Genomic DNA, 19,411 nt, shown 5'->3' on the forward strand with positions numbered 1-19,411 from the left:
GATATAATAATTCAGCCTGGTCTCACGAAATGGCATATGAATAACACACCTATTTGTTAAGTAATTTTGCGTGGTATGACATTGTGTTTTTGCTTTGACATTTTACGCCATGTAGTCGTTCGCACCAGGCTTTCAACTGTAAACCAAGACGGTCCTCCCACGAAAAACGGCCACATAAATTGTTTGTTCAAGCAGCAATTATGACTTATATTTACGTTTGTAATGGTGGCGCCCTCTAGTTTCCGTAGTAATTATGATGGGAGCAAAGTAAAAAATAAGGTGACGAAGTATAAGAGTGCCAAATTTCCGCGTAACGAGGTAAATGAATGTGGTGAATGGGTCAAACAGGACTTTTACTCAGGAGAGTGGGGTTCGTGTGGTGCCATGTCATTTCTCCGACGCTCCATTGTTCCAACCTCTCAATAACCCGAAAAATTCCCTTTGGTCCTACAACCCACTAGTCCGACGTCCCACTATGGCCACGCCAAGACCTGCCCTTCAATAGCATTTATTGGCCAGCCATCCATGCTTACGCAAGGTAACGTAACCCCATTTGTACAGGTCCTATCCCCTGACCGATTGGCTATCCTAACCTTAACCACTCAAGGTTAAATGCCTAACACCAACCAATCGAGCTGCTTCGTAGGGCGGGTGTTGGCGTGGCCATAGTGGGATTCATAATTTCGCCACAAAGGGACGTCGGACTAGTGGGCTGTAGGACCAAAGGGAATCTTTCGGGTTATTGAGAGGTCGGAAAAATGGAGCGTCGGCGAAATGGGCAGTTGTTTTTTTAACTTTACAGAACAAACAGAGCTACGTTATGTTCTGCGTCCCGTTTTTGTGCTTAAATCAAACTAAACTGTAACCGTTGTTTCACAACGTTAATGTGTTTAAAACCGTGACCGTTACGTTCTCTGGTTTAGATATGATAATGGAAAATGCTCCTGTGTGTCATATTAGAGGTTAGGAATAAGCAATCTTTGTATTCGTATGGTTTGGAGGACTTGTTGGTAAACCCATCCATGTCAATATTACACACTCAGAGTAACTACTCCGGAAATGAAGAGACGTAGTATAAAGACCAAGAAGTCTGTTTAGGGCAGGTATGAGTGGAGGTGGATGGATCCAACAAAGATGTGTGCCACGTGAAACAAGTTATGGTAAGTAAACTGTAGACTTTGATTATTCACGTTGATTAAGTAACTTACGTTAATTTACGTAAACCACAATGTTTTTCCTAAACTTGACTACCTAGTTTTGTTGCCTAAACCTAAGTTTTGTTTGATTTCATAAAACTGCGACCGTAGTGAAGCGTCATAGTTTGGTGTGTATCAGTGACCAAGGTGTCCTGAAAGCGTCCGTATGTGACGAGTTGTGAATGGAAACAAGGCGTAAAATGACACGCAAAAAGCTTAAAATGTGTTTCATCATACGAAAAACACACCGAAAGTGATGTGCCATTTATACGCTTTACCATGAGATCACGTATTTTCACAAAGTCAGCATCACAATCTTGCAGTTTTCTCAACATGTACAATACACTAGATATGTTGGTTATGTTGGTGCCAAAACTCATATAAGTATAAAAGTAAGGAGAGGATGGTGCTGGGCTAAACTAAACGCAAAAAAAGGGGGTAAGTCACTGATTTTCAACCCATCTGACTTGAATCATCCAGCAGAGTTTTGCTGGCGGGTAATAGCAGACCTCCGGATACTGGCACCATTCATCTGTATATACGGCGGTACAGAAAATCTGCAAACTTTCCCTTAAGTTACCAGCTAATGCTTGCACTAGCTAGCTAGCTAGCTTTGGTTGACAAGGTGCTACCAAACGCTGAAAAATACATTTTTAGGCGACAAAAATGTTCCAATCAACTTTGATGAAGTGAAAACACACAGTGAGAGAGTCAAAGTTCAAGATGAAAATATTGACAATACAAGTTCAGGTCTATTTTAATGTCCACAGTGCCATGGTTAGCATTGCTAAGCCTCTGTCCTGATTGACAGGTTGGCATGTAGCCACGCCCCTAAAGCATCCCCTGCTTTATCGTCTATTTTAAAATTAATGGGACCATGATTTACAAAATGCAGCCAGGGGAGTCGCCCCCTGCTGGAAATTAGATAGAATGCAGGTTTAAGGCACTTAAGCATTGGCTTCACTTTTCATGTACGGAAGTTACTGCTTGGATGAGATTTAGTTATTTTAACTACTATGCACAAACACACAAAGGAAGCAAGTGCTTGGCAAATATGGTTTTGAATTACACATTGTTTTTATTTACTTAAGTCAAATACAGCAGTCTAGCACATATCAGTGATACGCCTCATGCTCATCCACCTCATGCCACTCATGCCCATGTCCCTGAAGCTCCTGTACTCTCCGGGCCTCATGTACATCATCCTGCCTCTGTAGTGGGGCTGCTCGTACATCAGCCAGTGGCCGTCCATCACATGGCAGGACATGCAGTCGTTCATACGGTAACGGTCCATGATGTTGTCGCAGTCATCCATCAGCTCATTCATCTGACCACCAAAGTTCTCCCTCTCGTAGATCCTCATCCTGAACTGGCCTCTGTGCTGTAATACAATACAGGGAAAATGTTAGTATGGTCACATATTATAAAAATAAAAAGGATGTATAAATACATGAGGTCTCTTACATAAGGGATCATTCTGCAGGATCTGATGGAGTCGAATGTCATTCCCATGCTCATCATGCGCTGCATGTCATGGTATTCGCCCCTCCTCATGAAGAACTGCATACCCATGTAGTTGGGACGCTCGTAGACCATGAAGCAGCCGCTCTCCACCCTGCAGGACTGGCACCTGCTCAGGTAAGAGGACATGTCGGAGCAGTCGCTCATGCACTCATAGGAGCGACCCTGGAAGTTCTTCTCCTCGTAGAAGATAATCTGCAATGGAGAACAGAGGGAAGATTTAAGATTCTTCTGGATTTAAGAATGTTCGTATCAGTGGTAACCTTAAATTTTGGTGTATTTTGTTTTTTAATATGTGAAAACATAAGAAAAAAATCCCCATTACCTTGCCCATGGTGATGGTGGTTTAGTTTTTTCCCCAGTGGATGGTTCAACTTGCTCTGCCAACTACATGACTCCAGGGCCTTTTTATATGAAACCCCACGGGTCATGATGTGTTGTTATTCAAATGTGCAAAACCGATGAATTAGCAGTATGACTTTTGCTGAACGGGGTCTATAAATGTGTAACAATAGTTCTCCATCCATACATTTCTGGCAGCCCGCATCTGCATTGTCTATTATAAGCATAAGCTTTGTGTGTGTTCCACTCTCAGTCAGAACGTTCTCCACATATGGTCTGATCATCACCGATAGAAACAACATGACAGCAGGCCACATCCATGAGAAACCCAGAAACCTGTACAAATAATCAGTTAGTATAAAAAATTAAACATACTGATTATTATGTGATTATATTTTCAAAACAGCCCCCCCGACTGAAAATGAATCCTGTGTTGTAAATTAAAAGAATGTTGTTTCATGCGATGTTAATTAAATCTATCTTCTATTTAAAAGGCAATTTGTAGCAATGAGATGTCACATAAGTATGAAAAAGGATATGAAAATTAGCGTAGCCACTATTTCATAAGATGCACAGCCTCTAACCAAACAAGACACAGCAATTGAACCTCTCATTTTGTGGGATTTATGAACTGCACTTATTCAAACTGATGCACATTACTTCAGAAAACGTAATGAAAACAGCAGTGAATGAAGAAAAAACACTGTAGTTATACTATAAATTGTTTGAGAGTAGCATTCAATTAGTTTTACTCATTTTTAAAAAGGCAAGTAGATAAATTTATGTGAAATCCATAAATATTTATAAATGTATACTGTATTGAATTGAACAATATATAAAACATACTGTGGGCTGCTACCTGCGACCCTCTGAACACATTCCAACAAATCCAACTGGATGTTTTTGTGAGTGGGAAGCCAGTGAGGGATCATGCAGCGACATCTTTAGTTAGACAGTCCTGCGTGAAGGAGGTTGGGCACGGGGGGGAAAGCATTAACGACCAGGTGGAAAGACGTGGATGGCAACACCATTTTTCTGCAGGACTGCAGTGTGCAGGTGTTAGGAAGCAATCTGATCTGTGGTCCGTATCCTCTCATCTACGGGTTTGACCTCTGTGAATTGACTCTGAAAGCAGTTAAAAGCGCTCGGAGAACAAAGTGACACTAAGCAGGGTTAATTTCACAATGTTCTAAAGGTTTAATGAGAATATGTACATTTTCTAACAATCACTCTATACAGTTAGTTAGCTGACCGGAGAGTAGATAGATAAGAAAGAGGCTCCAGAGGACAAGAGGATTGGTTCAAGGTTGGTTCACGCAGATAAATCTTTCAGGAAGAAAAACAATTTATGATACAAATGTATGATAACAATCTAACTGTATGGACAGGCCTGTCCTTTATGTAAATGATAAACCTAAAACTACTGTCATAGATAACTATAACTGTCTACTTTCTTTCTCTACATTCATTATGTCTTTCTCCCTCTAACGTGTGTGTGTGTGTGTGTGTGTGTGTGTGTGTGTGTGTGTGTGTGTGTGTGTGTGTGTGTGCGTGCGTGCGCGTTAAACAGACAGAGAGAGAGCTTAATCCAGGTTCTGGTGTTATGTCGCAGCCTGTACAGGGCTATCAGAGAGTAAATAACTTATTCATTCAAGTTTTTTTTATTATTATTATTAATTAAATAAATAAATATTGATCTACTATTAGTATAATCATTTTCAAGTTTCTCTTGATTTGGTTTGCTTATGACTTACCAAAAAATGACAACAAAATAAGTCTTTGTACTATAATTTTGAGGAATTTAATCTAAGTAAATCTATGTTTTTAAATACCAATAACGTATGGGGTACTGTAATGTAGGTCATGCTAATTACGTAAGGATTTATAGTAGTGTATATTATGACAGTATATAATGATTTATAATTAATATTCTACAGAGTGAACATAAGTGAGTCAAAACAAAGAGGAAAAGATTTGTGTTATCCACTTTGATGGGTAGTTTATTTGCTGCAGTACAGTTACAGATGCTTACCCCTCTTGTTTCTTGTAGTTAAGGAGTAAAAACAATTAAAATTTAAAAAAAAAGTATTTACAGAGTAAGTACAAGATCCGCAAACCACACAGTTAAAGTGTTGGCAGGGCTTTAATCGTCCTTATGAGGCTCCTTTTATTTACTCACGGTCAGACAACAAAATCACACTTTGACAAATTAATGAAAACACATTCACAAAGGAGATTAAAAATTCAACATCTTTAATAAACTAAGTGTTTGATATTTACAGCAAGGTTTCGCTCAATGGCTAAAATTCGGTGACCCTCCTGAAGGAGCCGACGATGGCGCAGGTGGCGCACCAGTCGCGGTACCTCCTGTACTCCCCAGGTCTCAGGAAGTACTGTCTGCCTCGGTAGTTGGGGTACTCATAGAAGATCCAGAAGCCATTCATAACATTACTGGAGTAGACATGGCGGTGATGGAAACGGTCAGACACACAGGGACAGTCATCCATGAACTCCATCATGTGGCCGCTGAAGTCGGGCTTCTCATAGATACGCAATCTGTAGGAGCCTCGATACTGTGGGACCAAAGGAAATGATGTCTTCTGTAACCACAAGCTCATAAATAATCAAATGTAACAACACAAAAATATGCTCAGATGGCATCCTAGCTTTTTGAATGATCACAGAATTTAAAAAAAAATTGTCCTCGGCAGTCTTTTATTGTCTTCTTACCAGTGGAATCATCCTGCACGAGCGGATACAGCTGCTGAAGCCCATCCACCTCTGGTAGTCGGGGTACTCTCCCCTCCTCATGAAGTACTGGTGGCCCATGAAGTTGGGTCGCTCATAGATCATGAAGCAGCCGCTCTCCACCCTGATGGAGTTGCAGCGGCTGAAGTACGAGTGAAGGTCCGTGCAGTCGTTGCCGCACTCATAGCTCCGACCCTGGAAGTTCTTGTCCTCGTAAAAGATAATCTGGTGGAGAATAAAAGTGTCACGAGCTCCAGTGCGAATCACATGTTTCAGAAAAGAAAGAATAAGAATTCAGCTCAACATAAAACATACTATACATACTGTAACTTACATTTAATGTGAGCAGAGAGGAAAAACAGTACTAACCTTGCCCATGGTCTCCGTTGGAGAGATTCCCCATGTTTTCAGGGCTTTTTATACTACCTCTTGACAAACAAAGTATTGTTATTCAAATTCTCTCGTAGTTATAATTGAAGGCTACTGGCACATGTTTACCTTTTTGTTGGAGCACAACATTGGGTCAGAAATATGGATTTGTATTTGAAAAAAAAGGATAAATAATTAACTGGTTTGGTGTTTTGACACACATGGACAAAGGAAAAGACTAGTATGGTATCCACACGTCCAGTGGACAATGGCTGCAGAACAATATGGAACAGCCCTTTTGCATTAAATATGTTGCATAACAGAGCAGGAAGCCATTCACTCTCCCTAACCTGAGCTCTACCTGAGCAATCCCACTGTGTGAAAATAAGTACAGTAAGTGTACACTGTGCTGGTCTGTAAGCTACGTAAAGACATAAAGATTTTATTAGTTTGTTGTTATGTTATGTATGTATGTTATGTACTGTATGTGTGTGTGGGATGCTTGTGTCAACTTTTACTTCATGTACTAACGCCACATTTACCCTCCGGTTCAGGTGTTGTACCGCATGTTTCTTCAACTATCTGACAGTTTGGACTTAATGGACTACAATTCCCTTGATGTGTCACAGCCATGTTGACTCTTTGAAGACTCCCCCTTTAATAGTATAATATTACACAGCAAAGTAATGAGTATTTTGACTAATTTTGTTCGACATATAGCAAAAAATGACTATTATTTTATGTCATGACACCACAGGTTGTGTGTATTGTTTGTTTGATTACATATAATTGTTCATAAACATCCATAATGGAAGATGTTTTCCATTATGACATGACATATTTATTTGTAGATATAAAACCTTGATCTCTGAGGTTTATCCGTATCAAAAGGATAATGACGAGTCCTGTCTTAGTTTAATTTATAACTGCAAGGACTATAGAGGATATGGATAAGATATGTCATCCTGTATGTGTAATATTAGTTCAAATGTAAACTTATATTTATGTTTAAATGATATTAGGGTTCTCACAGATGTTTGATATCAATGTTTGATATTATTTAGTTATAAGAAAAATAACTATGACTTTAGCAATTGTATGATAAATGAGAGACACATGGAACTTTTATTATACTTTGGTGTTTGGAAAGTACATTTTATGGGAATTGATTTTTTTCCTAGAAACAAATGTGGACGATTTTTGTCATACAATATTGTATATTAACTGTAATAACTACATTTTTTCGTTTTTTCTTCTTCTAAATATTAACACAACTGTAAACAGAATATGTATGATTCTCATAATTTATAGATGTATTATACAAGATATATTAATGGGTTTTGTAGCTACAATAAGACATTTATCATCTTAAGTCAATTTGTTTTGTGGGGTTGTAATTGTTTTTTTATGCGGTGCATTTAGAAATATGTACTTAAACTATTTGTTATGTATTATTTTGAGACAGATCCATCCTGATCTTTTACTGTTTATCTCATAGTATTGTGATGTGATGCTACTCTTTATATGCTGTTTTGTGTTTAACACTAATTATATGGATGCATTCTGCCAGTATAGAGACCAGATAATCCTATCAGGGGCACAAGTGGGAGAGGGCAACTCATGCATTGTTTTTTTTTTTTTAGCCTAAGCATAGAGCAGATTAAACTGCAGTGTACAAGCTAACCAGAAGCTATGGTTTACATTTAGTTTAGCCAGACAGTAGATGTTTTTCTCTTCTGTAACAATCGACTGGAAGAACAGAATTTTACAAAATGACAATAAAGCTTTGTTGTAATTATTATTATATTAATATGTGAGGAAACAAACCACCTGAGAACTGGCAGATAAACAGAAGAAAAGTGTGAATGTTTTATGAAGCAAATTAAGTTTATTGGGAAAACAGACAGTTAAAAGTTAGGGAAAGATGCATTGAAAAGAAGGTGGACTTCAGTTCAAGTCACTGATTCTCCTGAGGGAGCCGACTCTCGGGCTGACGCCTCCCCAGTCGCTGTAGCTCCTGTACTCTCCGGGCCTCAGGTAGTACGCTCTGCCCTTGTAGTTGGGCTGGTCGTACATCAGCCAGTGGCCGTCCATCACGTTACAGGAGTTGAAGTCGGACATGCTGAGGCGGTCCTGGACATTTGGGCAGTCGTCCACCAGCTCGTGCATCTGGCCGGACATGTCGGAGTGTTCGTAAAGCCTCATCCTGTAGGAGCCTTGGTGCTGGCACAGGATGGAAAACTCTGTTACTATGTGCAGCACAATAATATATCTCAATGGTATTTTTTTAAATAATTCTTGATTAATAAATAAACAAGCATTTAACAGCAAAAAACTGAAATAAAATTTCAATTGGGGCTATTTTTTATTTTTACAGCACCTTTAAACAAAGTCTTTGCGCCCTACCTGGGGGATCAAACGGCAAGATCTGACACAGTCATTCATGCCAATCATACGCTGGTTATCAGAGTACTCTCCTCTCCTTAGGTAGTACTGGTTGCCCATGTAGTTGGGCTTCTCGTAGACCATGAAGCAGCCGCTCTCCACCTTGATGGAGTTGCATCTGTTAAAGTAGGAGTGCAGGTCGGCACTGTCGCTGCTGCACTCATGAGAGCGCCCCTGGAAGTTTCTGTCCTCGTAAAAAATGATCTGCAAAATCATAAAGATGGTTTTTAACACAGAGATGTGGATGTCTAGTCAAGAAGAGGTACAAACCCAAATCACTATTAAATGAAATTACAGGTGTGTAGAAAGTGTGTCTTTACCTTCCCCATGGTTATGTTGGCATCAGACTGTATTAGCGGTCAGTCAATGCTGTCCCTGAGCCAAGGCACTGTGCTTTATAAAAAAAAAAAAAAGAAAAAAAAAGAAAGGGCAGCTGTGTGGTTGCACAGCATAAAGCATTGTCATTCAAATATATCCCTCACAGTGATGATGGATCAGGGGCGGGGGTGTGTGTGTGGCTGGAAAAAATCTGTTTATGTGTAGATGACTCTTGGTGTGTGATGAGTTATTGTTCTTTCCTCCATATTCATCACAATTTCCCGCTCCCAGAAAATGCCACTGTACAATAGACTGATATACTATGTGCAGTAGCACAGCATCAGCAAGATTAAATTGATATTTAACGTGGCCGACACATGATAAACTGTACAATCTATCACCTAAAGAGATATTTAGAGATTTCTTTTTTTTCTTTAATCTGAAATAAACATGGGCCAACATCATTTTTGAGGTAGAATACATGTTACTTCATATGAAGGATTTACATAAATGCCTCGCTCATCATAGATCAGATATAATCATTGCAGTTACAATAGCTGTAAAGGTTACAGTATTCACAACTCATGCTGTGTTTTTTAAAAGTCTGAGGACCTGCTCACAACTCAATGGACTATTAAGACTTCACAAGGTTCAACCCATCGGGCTACTTGCCCGAAAGTCAATTTTGATTGGCCCCTATACAAATAGTCTTTCTTATTAGTGGTTATCAAATAACTACGGAGCCCCTAAGGGACATGAGCAAAAAAAAAAAATATCTAAAGTTTAGTTTCATGTGCTCACGCGAAACTTTCATGCAACGCACATGAAAGTTTCACGTGAGCACATGAAACCAAACTTTACATTTGTTTTCATGTGCGCCGACAACGCGCGCTGTGAAACCCATTTTGTGCTGTTATGAACAGTGCCAGTGCTAGTTTCTGCGACGGAGCCGTCTCCTCACTCTGAGTTCAACACCCCTTGGATCTAGTTCTCGTAGAATTAATCGAACATCCTCTTTCCTTATGTTTAATCCATTCTCCTTGCATTTGGTGTACATCCACCTATATCTGTTGAGTTGGCCAGATGTTTGTGTTCATAAATGAAAGTAATTGCCTGATCCAAATTGCTGTATCCCTTGCGCCGGAACAGATTAAAAGACTTTAAAATCCGCTTTAAATGTCGCATCGAAACAATATAATGGTGACGACTTTCAAGAAAAGCAGCAATGTCCTTATAAGGAAGACCTAGATTAAAATATAGTGCAACTAACTGCTGTACTGCAGTCATTTCTCTAGCTGTCACTGTCTCCAGTATGGCCCAGGCTACATCAATATACGGCGTTCATGTGCGCACATGAAAGTTTCGTGTGAGCACATGAAACTTAACTACTGCCACCCAAGAAAACTCTTTCTTCCAGGACGCCTGAAAGGCTCTCTTTGGCTTTAGCTCATACACAGCCATCATTTTCTTCTTCTTCTTCTAACAAGACTGGCGCCAATTTAATTCTTGATTGGCCAACGATTCAAATCAAATCATTCAACAAGCATTCTCCGACGTGGCCAAGGGGAGGGGGACAACGATAACGTCATTTATGATAAGATTTCGGGCAACCCTCATCGTTGAACCCTGCTCCATTTTGCATTTGCTTGGTGGTGAGTGTTTGATCAACAGGTCAGGTCCAAAGACATTTGTCGTTGTTGTTTGTGCTCTTGATGTATGGTGACTGCTCTGCAATGAGTCCATCCTAAAATCAGGGAATCAACTATTCTAATTCTGGATTTTCAGGATTTTGTCTTAATCTTAAAAAAATGAAGAGTCACATAAAGTATTTGGTACTTTTTATAGTCTCTGAGCATGTCTCTGAGCATTGTCTCTGAGCATGAAGCCTTCCTAAAACCTCGGTGCAGCTTTGGGATCCTCCAAATAACAGATCAATAGTCCAGAATGCGTTTGATGGAGCCGACCCTGGCGTTCCTGCCGCCCCACTCAATGAACCTCGTGTACTCTCCAGGCCTTATCAGGTACATCCTTCCGCAGTAGTTAGGGTGCTCATAGAAGAGCCAGTTGCCGTCGGTCACGTTGCAGGAGAAGATGTCGTTCACTTGGAAGCGGTCTATGACGCTGGGGCAGTCGTCCATCAGGTCCATCATCTTACCTCCGAACTCGAGACGCTCATACAGGCGCATGTTGAACGCCCCAGGCTGCTGGTTTTGAAAAGTAAAGCACATAATATAAAACATATTATACATTTTATCATGTGCCATTTTTGTTATGTTTCTGTAATGATGACATTAGGGCTGGGCGATATCAGAATCATAACCAGAAAAAGGTTTATTGCCACAATAAGTACACTTACGTGGAATTTGCCTCGGTGAATGGTGCAAACAAAAACAAACAAACATTAAACATTAATATGAAATAAACAATAAATACAGAAAACAAATCTATACATACAAAGTAGTTGCATAAGAAAAGAAAAAATGGGCTGAATGTGTTGAGTGCAGAATGTGCCAAGAATAGAATAAGCAGATGTTTAGTCCAGGATGAAGGATAGTGCAAAGTGTAGTGAATAGGAGGGGGGGGTTAAGAGTCAGTCCCAGCCTTGTTAGTGAGGCTGCCTGCAGAGTCTTGGGTGGTGCTACATCCCAGATGCATTGCAGTGCCCTTGGAAAATAGATAGCGGACGGGGATTAGAATGTCTGACATCCAGCACGTGAGAGACACAGCAGATGCTTTATACCTGCACTGTACATCCAGTAAACCAGACTAACCGTCTATTGAATCATGTTGAAGTCCAAGTGTTGATGCTTGCGCAGTATACCTGTGTTGACTTTCGGTGACTACAGTATAGCATCTACCAACTAGGGTGGCCTTCAGGTAAAATAAAAAGCGAAAGGCCCTCCCTAGAGCAGGTGTTTGGTTTGTCTGTTCTGGGCTACTGTAGAAACATGGCAATGTAACATCTTAGTTTCTGGTGGCTATACACTAATGAAAAGATATAGTATTTATTTATTTTTTTTAACCTTTATTTATCCAGGTAAGTCCATTGAGAACAAATTCTCATTTGCAACGACGACGATCACATTCACACAGTTACACATCCTACCTGGAAGCTGCCCCGTACAACCACAGTCTGATCTGCTGGCCACTGAGCAGCTCCACTGGAGCGGTTGGGGTTAAGGGCCTTGCTCAAGGGCACCTCAGTAGTGGTGAGGGAGGGACAAGTTATGTATATTATATTCCATTTCTGCCAAAAGATCCACCTAAATCCTACACACTGCTCCTTTAACACATAAGCATGATGTAAATGAGGCATGCTGCTTAAACGTCTACTGAAGAGACCAAACTTGGTGGCTGACAAAAACATCTGTGAAGGGATGAGGAGACTGTAACCTTCCTTAAATTTGTACATTAAACCAACCTAAATACCATATATCTATCATGTTTTCTAAATGAAATGTCCGACCATTTGGGGTTTGAGTGGAGCTCTTTTAATTACGTCATCTCTCTTCTGCAATGGTTGCACCTGACTGGAGAATTAGCGCCACCAACTGTTTATCTTGATAAGCCCAACTCCTAATATTTATACAACAGGAGTGGATGGAAACGTGCAGAAATTAGCATTTTTTTTGTAAATAATTGGATGGAAATCTGGCACGAGATACTTTCTGGTGCGCACGAGATTCTCGTGTAAGGCTAGCAAAACTATAGTACTGCTAACATAATGTGGCCAAAGTTATTATTTCACATTCACAAGCCCCCATGAAGAAATTCTAAGTAATGAAAACAACACTGTCGGCGCATCCACATGACGCAAGCCTTCGACGATCGCGCACCAACCACACCCCTCCTCCACGTAGTTGCTAGTAGCGTTTATTCTGTCAATAAAGTAGGACACAGAGGATTAAAAAAAACATGACGGACTCTTCAGAAGAGGTAATTATCTTGAAATGTTTTGTCTCCAAAGCTGAACGCTGCTGTTGTCCTTTCTCAGCGGATACGTGAAACACATCACTCGAGTTTCTGCGCACGAAAGTCAGCGGACTACACCATTTAGTAAACATAGCCATAATGAGAAATACAGAAAGGGTTTTATGGAGCTGGTATGCTTAATTAGCTTTGTATCAATTAATTTGGCAATGGCTTGAATGTATCCGATGTTCATTAATATCAAATAGCCGCGCACTATAGCTTTAAGTATGATGATGACACTATCAGTTACATTTTGTTGCGTTTTCAGGAAGATGAATACCTCCTCTGCAGCCATTCTGACTGGTACGCAGATTGGTTTCTCGTGAGCACGAGATACTTTTGTGTGCTTACAAGAAAAGCATCTCATGCTCACTAAAAAGTTTCTTGTAAGAAAAAAAAAATAATTCCCCATGTCCCTTTAGGGGCTACGTAGAAATCTGGGTGTAAGGATGAATTGTTCTAGTCAGAGAAGAGAATTTCCATCCAATCATCCACAGCGATATAATCATACCAATATCCAATATTTAACATTATACAGTATAGCTCAATATATAATTAAACTAATGTATCTGTATAACCCTGGTTGGTGTACAAGTTTCCAGAAACAGGAGCTCACCGCGTGGATGAGGCGACAGGAGCAGACCGAGGCGATGGCACTCATCCAGTGTTGGCTGTCAGGATACTCTCCTCTCTTCAGGTAGTACTGGTTCCCACTGTAGTTGGATTTTTCATAGATCATGAAGCAGCCGCTCTCCACCTTGATGGAGTTGCAGCTTTTCAGGATGCACATCAGGTCCGCACAGTCATTGCCGCACTCAAAATTGCACCCAGAGAAGTTCTTGTCCTCATAGAAGATAATCTAGACACAGAAATTGAAATGGTTTTTAATTGTATCACTTATCATGCTGCAAAATCTGTTCAACATACAGAAATAAACTGTGCATTTTTTCTGATTAATTGACACTTTTCTGGGTAATTTCAAGTTTTGAATACTATTTCTCCTCTTTTGATTTTGAAAGAATAACCAGAAATGTAGCTCAATAATTCAAAAGAAAAGCCTGGATGCCTGATTGCACTTTCACAATAAGAGCATTTCTTATCCCATATCAACATGAAGAGTGTTCTGTCATCTTCTGATGTTTACCTTCGACATGTTGGCCCGTTTTCCTGCTTTGCCCTGTGTGATCCATCCAGCTCTTTGAAGACTCCCACCTGTCACATATATAGTGAATGTGAAATGCAGACTCTGCATGTGTCATTCATATTGTAATAGCCAGGAATCTTTGGCGTTTTGTGCCGCGGTGTTACCCTGAAGAGATGTTTAGGAGTTACAGTTTGTACAGGTGAGAGCTGACAGGTTGTTTGGGGTCTGTGTGGTGTTGTGACAGGAGGTTTCTGTAATGAAACAGTCCAGAACTCTTTGTCATCACTGAATGGGTGCTGTGTTTTTTTTTTGTACACCTCCTAATATTAGTCTTTTCATTTTCTAGTTTATGCTTTCATCAAAGCTGCTCATGGATGGATGATTTCTGGCATCAGTGGAGTTCTTGGTATGGATTTTAGGCAAAAATTCAGTGTTTTAATATTCACAGGTAATAATATTATTTACAGCTCCTTTATATATGTTGATTTGATATATGTTGATGTATTTAACAGTGACCATTCCAATTATATATCATCTGTTCATTCATTCAACTGTCTTTGAAGATGATGATATTACCAAAATTATAACATTAGTTTCATAAGATCATTTGTGTCTTGTATGTACACAACATGTTAACTCTCTACCACTGCCCTCTGGTGGGGAGGTTCATTTCTCTCCACATAAATACACATGCACAGGAACTACACACTGTTAAAGGTTTAAATGTCTACTTCCAAGAACAATTATCCTTGTATTCATTTGTAGGATAATCTGTATGTGTTCTTTGTTAACCTAATGTTAAAACAAATCCACCACATTGTTCATTTAGCAGCTACTCTGGAGCTTTTGATCTTCTCACAGTTTTCCCAGTTGTCAGAGAAAAATAGATGTTAGAATTTCACTTTAAGGACTTTATGGGGTTCAAAGTTCACTCTTGACCTCCCATGACAACTGGGCAAACTCTGATCTAAAGCTCCAAAACAGCTACTAAATGGACCTCATGGTAAGTGGCTCATGGTCATTTATTTGAACTGTATTGTTTATGTGTAAATGAAAAGTGCACTGGGTAAAAGGGGGACAGGCAGACAGACTTTTCTTCAGCTTTACAATAGATAACGCTTGAGTCTCAGTGTGGTTAAGTGTCATCGCTTGCAGGATTTTATTCAAGCCTCTAATGAGAGTCAGGATGTCGGGCCATGACCCCTTCACATCCTCATGTGAAAACATGCCCTCCAGACGCAGAGAGCAAGAACAAAACTGAATACAATTGAGCACTGACGCCATTTTATTCAGCGTGTGAAACAAGGCAAACAGCAGACATTTCACAAGAACCGTTCTTCTGTCTTTAGAGATCCGTGAGTCGCCTGATGGAGCCGATCCTGGAGTTATTGCCTCTCCACTCGTTGAAGCTCTTGTACTGGCCGGGCCGGACGTAGTAGTGACGCCCCCTGTAGTTGGCCTGCTCGTAGATGAGCCAGTGGCCCTCCACGTTGCAGGAGTTGAAGTTGGACATGTGGAAACGATCCATGAGGTTGGGGCAGTTGTCTGTCAGCTCCATCATCTCACCTGCCATGTCGAAATGCTCGTAGAGCCTCATCCTGAAGTTGCCGCTGTACTGCAGAGGGCGGGAAGATCAGAGGGTTACATCTCAACAAAAGTTACTATTTTTCACACGTCACTCAGAATTTTAAATCTTAACAAAAAAGATAATGATGCCTTTAAAAAGCAAATATTGTTTAATTATTTTTTAAAGATAAAAGTTCAACATTTTGGGAAATACTTTTATTTGCTTCGTCAGATGAGAAGACTGATACCACACGTCTGTACCATAGACTGTAAAAAAAGATGGACGACGTGTCTCCATAGCGTTATTATGAAACCCATGCAACTTTTAGGCAAGGCCCGCCCTTCAATTGCATTCACACGCTACTATTGGCCAAGTGTCCACGCTTACGCTAGGTAACGTAACCCAATTTGTTCAGGTCCTATCCCCTGACCAATCAGCTATCCTAACCTTAACCACTCAAGGTCAATTCCTAACCCCAACCAATCGTACTACTTCGTAGGGCAGGACTCCATATTCTACCGCTGTACAAAAGTGAAGCCAATATATCTACAGGCGCTGCAATTTTGGAATTTTGGAGCCAGAGTTTGCGCAGAAGTGATCGGGCGGAGGAACTGCTGTATCCAAGTCCCCGCCCATACACCCAACCTGACCAATTGCGAGTCAATCACAGCTGTCAATCATGGCGTTTCACCACGTTTTCATAGCATCAAATAACTAATAAAAACCAAACTTTTCAGAAAAATGAACACTTGAACAAACATCATGACCAAAACCATCTTTGAGAAAAATGTATTTGATTTTTTAATTGGCCCATGTTCCATCCGCTAACATGGAGGGGGCGGGGCTTATGACCTATACTCCAGCCAACCACCAGGGGGAGATCAAGATGTTTGGGCTTCACTTATACATTCTATGCATCAATCCCTGGTCTGTACGGTAAAAATGTAAGCTACCAAGAGCAAATAGTTAGCTTAGCTTAGCATAAAGACTGGAAACAGGTGGCAACAGCCTGGCTCTGTCCCAAGATGACACAGTTGGCCTACAAGCGCCTGTAACGGAGAATCAAAAGATATAACTTGTCATTCACTGATTAAAGTTATAGTTGGGTTTAGGAGGGTTGTTTATAAAACAGTATTATATTTAATATCACCCTTTTTTTGCAAAGTAGATGCATAGCGGAATGTGCCTAAAGTTGGATTAGCATATATATATTTGTTTGTTTGTTGTATTGCTTGTTTCATTTTTTGAAGTTCCCTTAAATTGCTTAATTGTATGCATACATTTCACTTAATCTGCAATTTAGGGGACAGGCTACTTAAATATTCCCTAAATGAAGTGGTGAAACCCCTCAATTATTAATACGAAGGCAGATGAGGAGCAAAGCAGCTTGACTGCTGTCTGTTTATGATCAAATTCAGTTGTTTTATCCCTTAAAGTTATTTATTCAGACTACATGGCTTACTATAAAAGGTTTAGAGGCAGCATTGCGAATCAGTTTAAAATCGATATAAATGTGTAAAGATTACAACCGGTTGAGATAAAAAATGAATCGTGATGATATTTTTAAGTGGCCTAGGGCGTAATCTACTTTAGATTTCACTTGTTTGACTTCAAACGTCACTACGTCTTCTTAGTTTATTTATTTGAAGAGATTTTTTTCTATTTATTGAGTTATATTTTTGTTATTTAAGATAAAATACAAGGTCATTTGTCTGCAGCTCATTCTGTTAAAATAAATCCTGAGAAAAATCGTATCGTGAATTTTAAAACTGAATTGAATCGTGAGTTGAGTTGAGTGTAGTATATTATTTTACAGAAGGCCTTACCACGGGGATCATGCGGCAGGACCTGACACACTCAGTCATGCCGGTCATTCCCAGGTAGTCGTTGTACTCTCCCCTCTTCATGAAGTACTGGGTTCCCATGTAGCCGGGGCGGTCGTAGATCATGAACATGCCGCTCTCCACCCGAATGGAGCGGCAGCGGTCGAACATGGAGTGCAGGTCAGCGCAGTCACTCATGCACTCATAGTGCTGGCCTCCAAAGTTCCTGTCCTCGTAGAAGATAATCTGACGGAGCAGAATGAGTCACATTCGGATGTTTAAACACAATGACCAACCACAGAGAGCCAGTGCTGCACTTGTTCAGTGTTTGTGAAGGTTACTGTGTTTGGAAATGTAATAGGTTGCAAGTTACCCTATTTAAAATGTAATAGTAGTGTAACTATTTCAATTATTTTATCAAGATAATGTAACTTATCACTTATTATTACATTTCTTATGACTGTTTTCAACTGTTAACCATTTTCAAATGTTTAGACCTGGCAGCAGTACTTAGCAGTGACTACTGTCAAACTCCTTTTAAAATCCTTCATCACATGAATTGAGATTGTGATGATTTCATTTTGAAGAACAGCCACCACATAGTCCACCACTTCAGCACCTCTTTTTAATATGAGATCATTCTGAGGTCACAGATTTAAAATCAATAACAAAACAACAACAAAAATATCACGGCACACACAGCCCCAAATATGAAATAAAACAATTATTGATGTTGATAGAATTTTGTAGTGATGGCCAAATGAAGCTTTGTGAACCATTTTCTCTTTTTTCTGAGCCCACTAGTAAGTAAGTAAGTAAGTAAGTAAAGTTTATTTGTATAGCACCTTTCACAGATAAAAATCACAAAGTGCTTCACAATAAAATGTAATGCAATGCAACAAATTAAAATACAAGAAAATGTAAATACAAATAGAAGACAATAACAATAACAATAACAACAATAACAAACAACCATAAAAACCCCTCGACTAACTAAAAGCCAGCAGAGTCTTCAATTGCTTTTTAAAAGATTCGACAGAATTCACACAACGTAGAGAGCCTAGGAGCCACTGCTTGGAATGATCGATCCCCTCTAGTTTTAACATGAGTACGGGGAACCACTAATAGCCTCTGACCTAATGACCTCAGACTACGGGTGGGAGTATGAAGCTGTATCAAGTCAGAGATGTATGAAGGAACTTGACCGTGCAGGGCTCTAAAAGTAAGGACCAGGATTTTAAATTGAATTCTATACTGGACTGGTAACCAGTGAAGTGCTGCTAAAACAGGCGTGATGTGTGCTCTTTTGTTAATGTGAGTTAAAAGCCTTGCAGCAGAGTTCTGAACAGCCTGGAGAAGGTAAAGCTCCTTCTTACTCAGACAGGTAAAAAGACTGTTACAGTAATCCAAACGTGAAGAAATTAAAGCATGAATGATCATCTCTAATTCACCCTTAGTCACAAGTGTTCTTAACTTGGAAATATTTCTCAGTTGGAAGAAACAGTTCCTAACTAATTGTTTAGAGTGGAGCTCCAAGGACATGGCTGAATCAAAAACAACACCTAAGCTCCTGAGGCTCAGCTGGACAGACGAGCCTAAGTCACCAATATGCTGCTTTATCTGAGGGATTCGACTTTCAGGGGCAATCATTTTAAATGGTGTTTCTGTTTTATCTGAGTTCAGAAGCAAAAAGTTGTCACATAACCACTGTTTGATACTAGTCAAACAGTTTATTAAAGATGACAGTTTAGAGAACTCAGTTTCATTAAACGAGCAGTACAGTTGGATATCATCCGCATACAGATGGTAAGATATGTCACTAAATTGACTAATTATCTGTCGTAGAGGAAATATGTACAAGAGGAACAGACTAGATCCCAAGACAGAACCCTGAGGTACCCCACACGACAACTCTGCAGTTTCAGACATTATCTGATTCACATAAACACTAAAACTTCTACCAGAA

General features: G+C 39.9%; 4 protein-coding genes and 1 pseudogene across 5 annotated transcripts; all 5 read right to left on the reverse strand.

The window, feature by feature from the left end:
* Positions 1 to 2,301: 2,301 nt before the first annotated feature.
* LOC144525617 (gamma-crystallin M1) lies at positions 2,302 to 3,051 on the reverse strand. Its single transcript, XM_078262599.1, has 3 exons — positions 3,043 to 3,051; positions 2,661 to 2,912; positions 2,302 to 2,577 (listed from the first exon to the last, which is right to left on the reverse strand). The coding sequence occupies exons 1-3, from the start codon at positions 3,049 to 3,051 to the stop codon at positions 2,302 to 2,304; spliced, it is 537 nt and encodes a 178-aa protein (XP_078118725.1).
* A 2,308-nt stretch (positions 3,052 to 5,359) lies between these two features.
* LOC144525618 (gamma-crystallin M2-like) lies at positions 5,360 to 6,185 on the reverse strand. The gene is made up of 3 exons (XM_078262600.1): positions 6,168 to 6,185; positions 5,790 to 6,032; positions 5,360 to 5,632 (listed from the first exon to the last, which is right to left on the reverse strand). Exons 1-3 carry the CDS (start codon positions 6,183 to 6,185, stop codon positions 5,360 to 5,362), a joined length of 534 nt encoding a protein of 177 aa, XP_078118726.1.
* Positions 6,186 to 8,123: 1,938 nt separating this feature from the next.
* LOC144525880 (gamma-crystallin M2-like) lies at positions 8,124 to 8,950 on the reverse strand. Of its 2 annotated transcripts, XM_078262942.1 has the most exons (3): positions 8,942 to 8,950; positions 8,583 to 8,825; positions 8,124 to 8,399 (listed from the first exon to the last, which is right to left on the reverse strand). In XM_078262942.1, exons 1-3 carry the CDS (start codon positions 8,948 to 8,950, stop codon positions 8,124 to 8,126), a joined length of 528 nt encoding a protein of 175 aa, XP_078119068.1. The 2 variants fall into 2 exon arrangements, with proteins under 2 accessions (XP_078119068.1, XP_078119069.1); XM_078262943.1 differs by lacking the exon at positions 8,942 to 8,950 and having other exon boundaries at positions 8,583 to 8,849.
* A 1,920-nt stretch (positions 8,951 to 10,870) lies between these two features.
* On the reverse strand, positions 10,871 to 14,064 carry LOC144525881 (gamma-crystallin M2). Its single transcript, XM_078262944.1, has 3 exons — positions 14,056 to 14,064; positions 13,528 to 13,770; positions 10,871 to 11,143 (listed from the first exon to the last, which is right to left on the reverse strand). The coding sequence occupies exons 1-3, from the start codon at positions 14,062 to 14,064 to the stop codon at positions 10,871 to 10,873; spliced, it is 525 nt and encodes a 174-aa protein (XP_078119070.1).
* Positions 14,065 to 15,400: 1,336 nt separating this feature from the next.
* LOC144525872 (gamma-crystallin M2 pseudogene) lies at positions 15,401 to 17,706 on the reverse strand (annotated as a pseudogene).
* Between the last annotated feature and the right edge of the window lie 1,705 nt (positions 17,707 to 19,411).

The sequence above is a fragment of the Sander vitreus genome, chromosome 11, assembly GCF_031162955.1.
Source record: "Sander vitreus isolate 19-12246 chromosome 11, sanVit1, whole genome shotgun sequence".
Classification (NCBI taxonomy): Eukaryota; Metazoa; Chordata; class Actinopteri; order Perciformes; family Percidae; genus Sander; species Sander vitreus.

Coding starts and splice junctions, on each gene's coding strand:
- LOC144525617 (XM_078262599.1), bottom strand. Junction 2,578..2,660: donor CCTGCAGAATGATCCCTTAT/GTAAGAGACCTC, acceptor ATTGTATTACAG/CACAGAGGCCAGTTCAGGAT.
- LOC144525618 (XM_078262600.1), bottom strand. Junction 5,633..5,789: donor CGTGCAGGATGATTCCACTG/GTAAGAAGACAA, acceptor TTGGTCCCACAG/TATCGAGGCTCCTACAGATT.
- LOC144525880 (XM_078262943.1), bottom strand. CDS start 8,837: ATGATTTTGCAGATCATTTTTTACGAGGACAGAAACTTCCAGGGGCGC. Junction 8,400..8,582: donor CTTGCCGTTTGATCCCCCAG/GTAGGGCGCAAA, acceptor ATCCTGTGCCAG/CACCAAGGCTCCTACAGGAT.
- LOC144525881 (XM_078262944.1), bottom strand. Junction 11,144..13,527: donor CCTGTCGCCTCATCCACGCG/GTGAGCTCCTGT, acceptor TTTCAAAACCAG/CAGCCTGGGGCGTTCAACAT.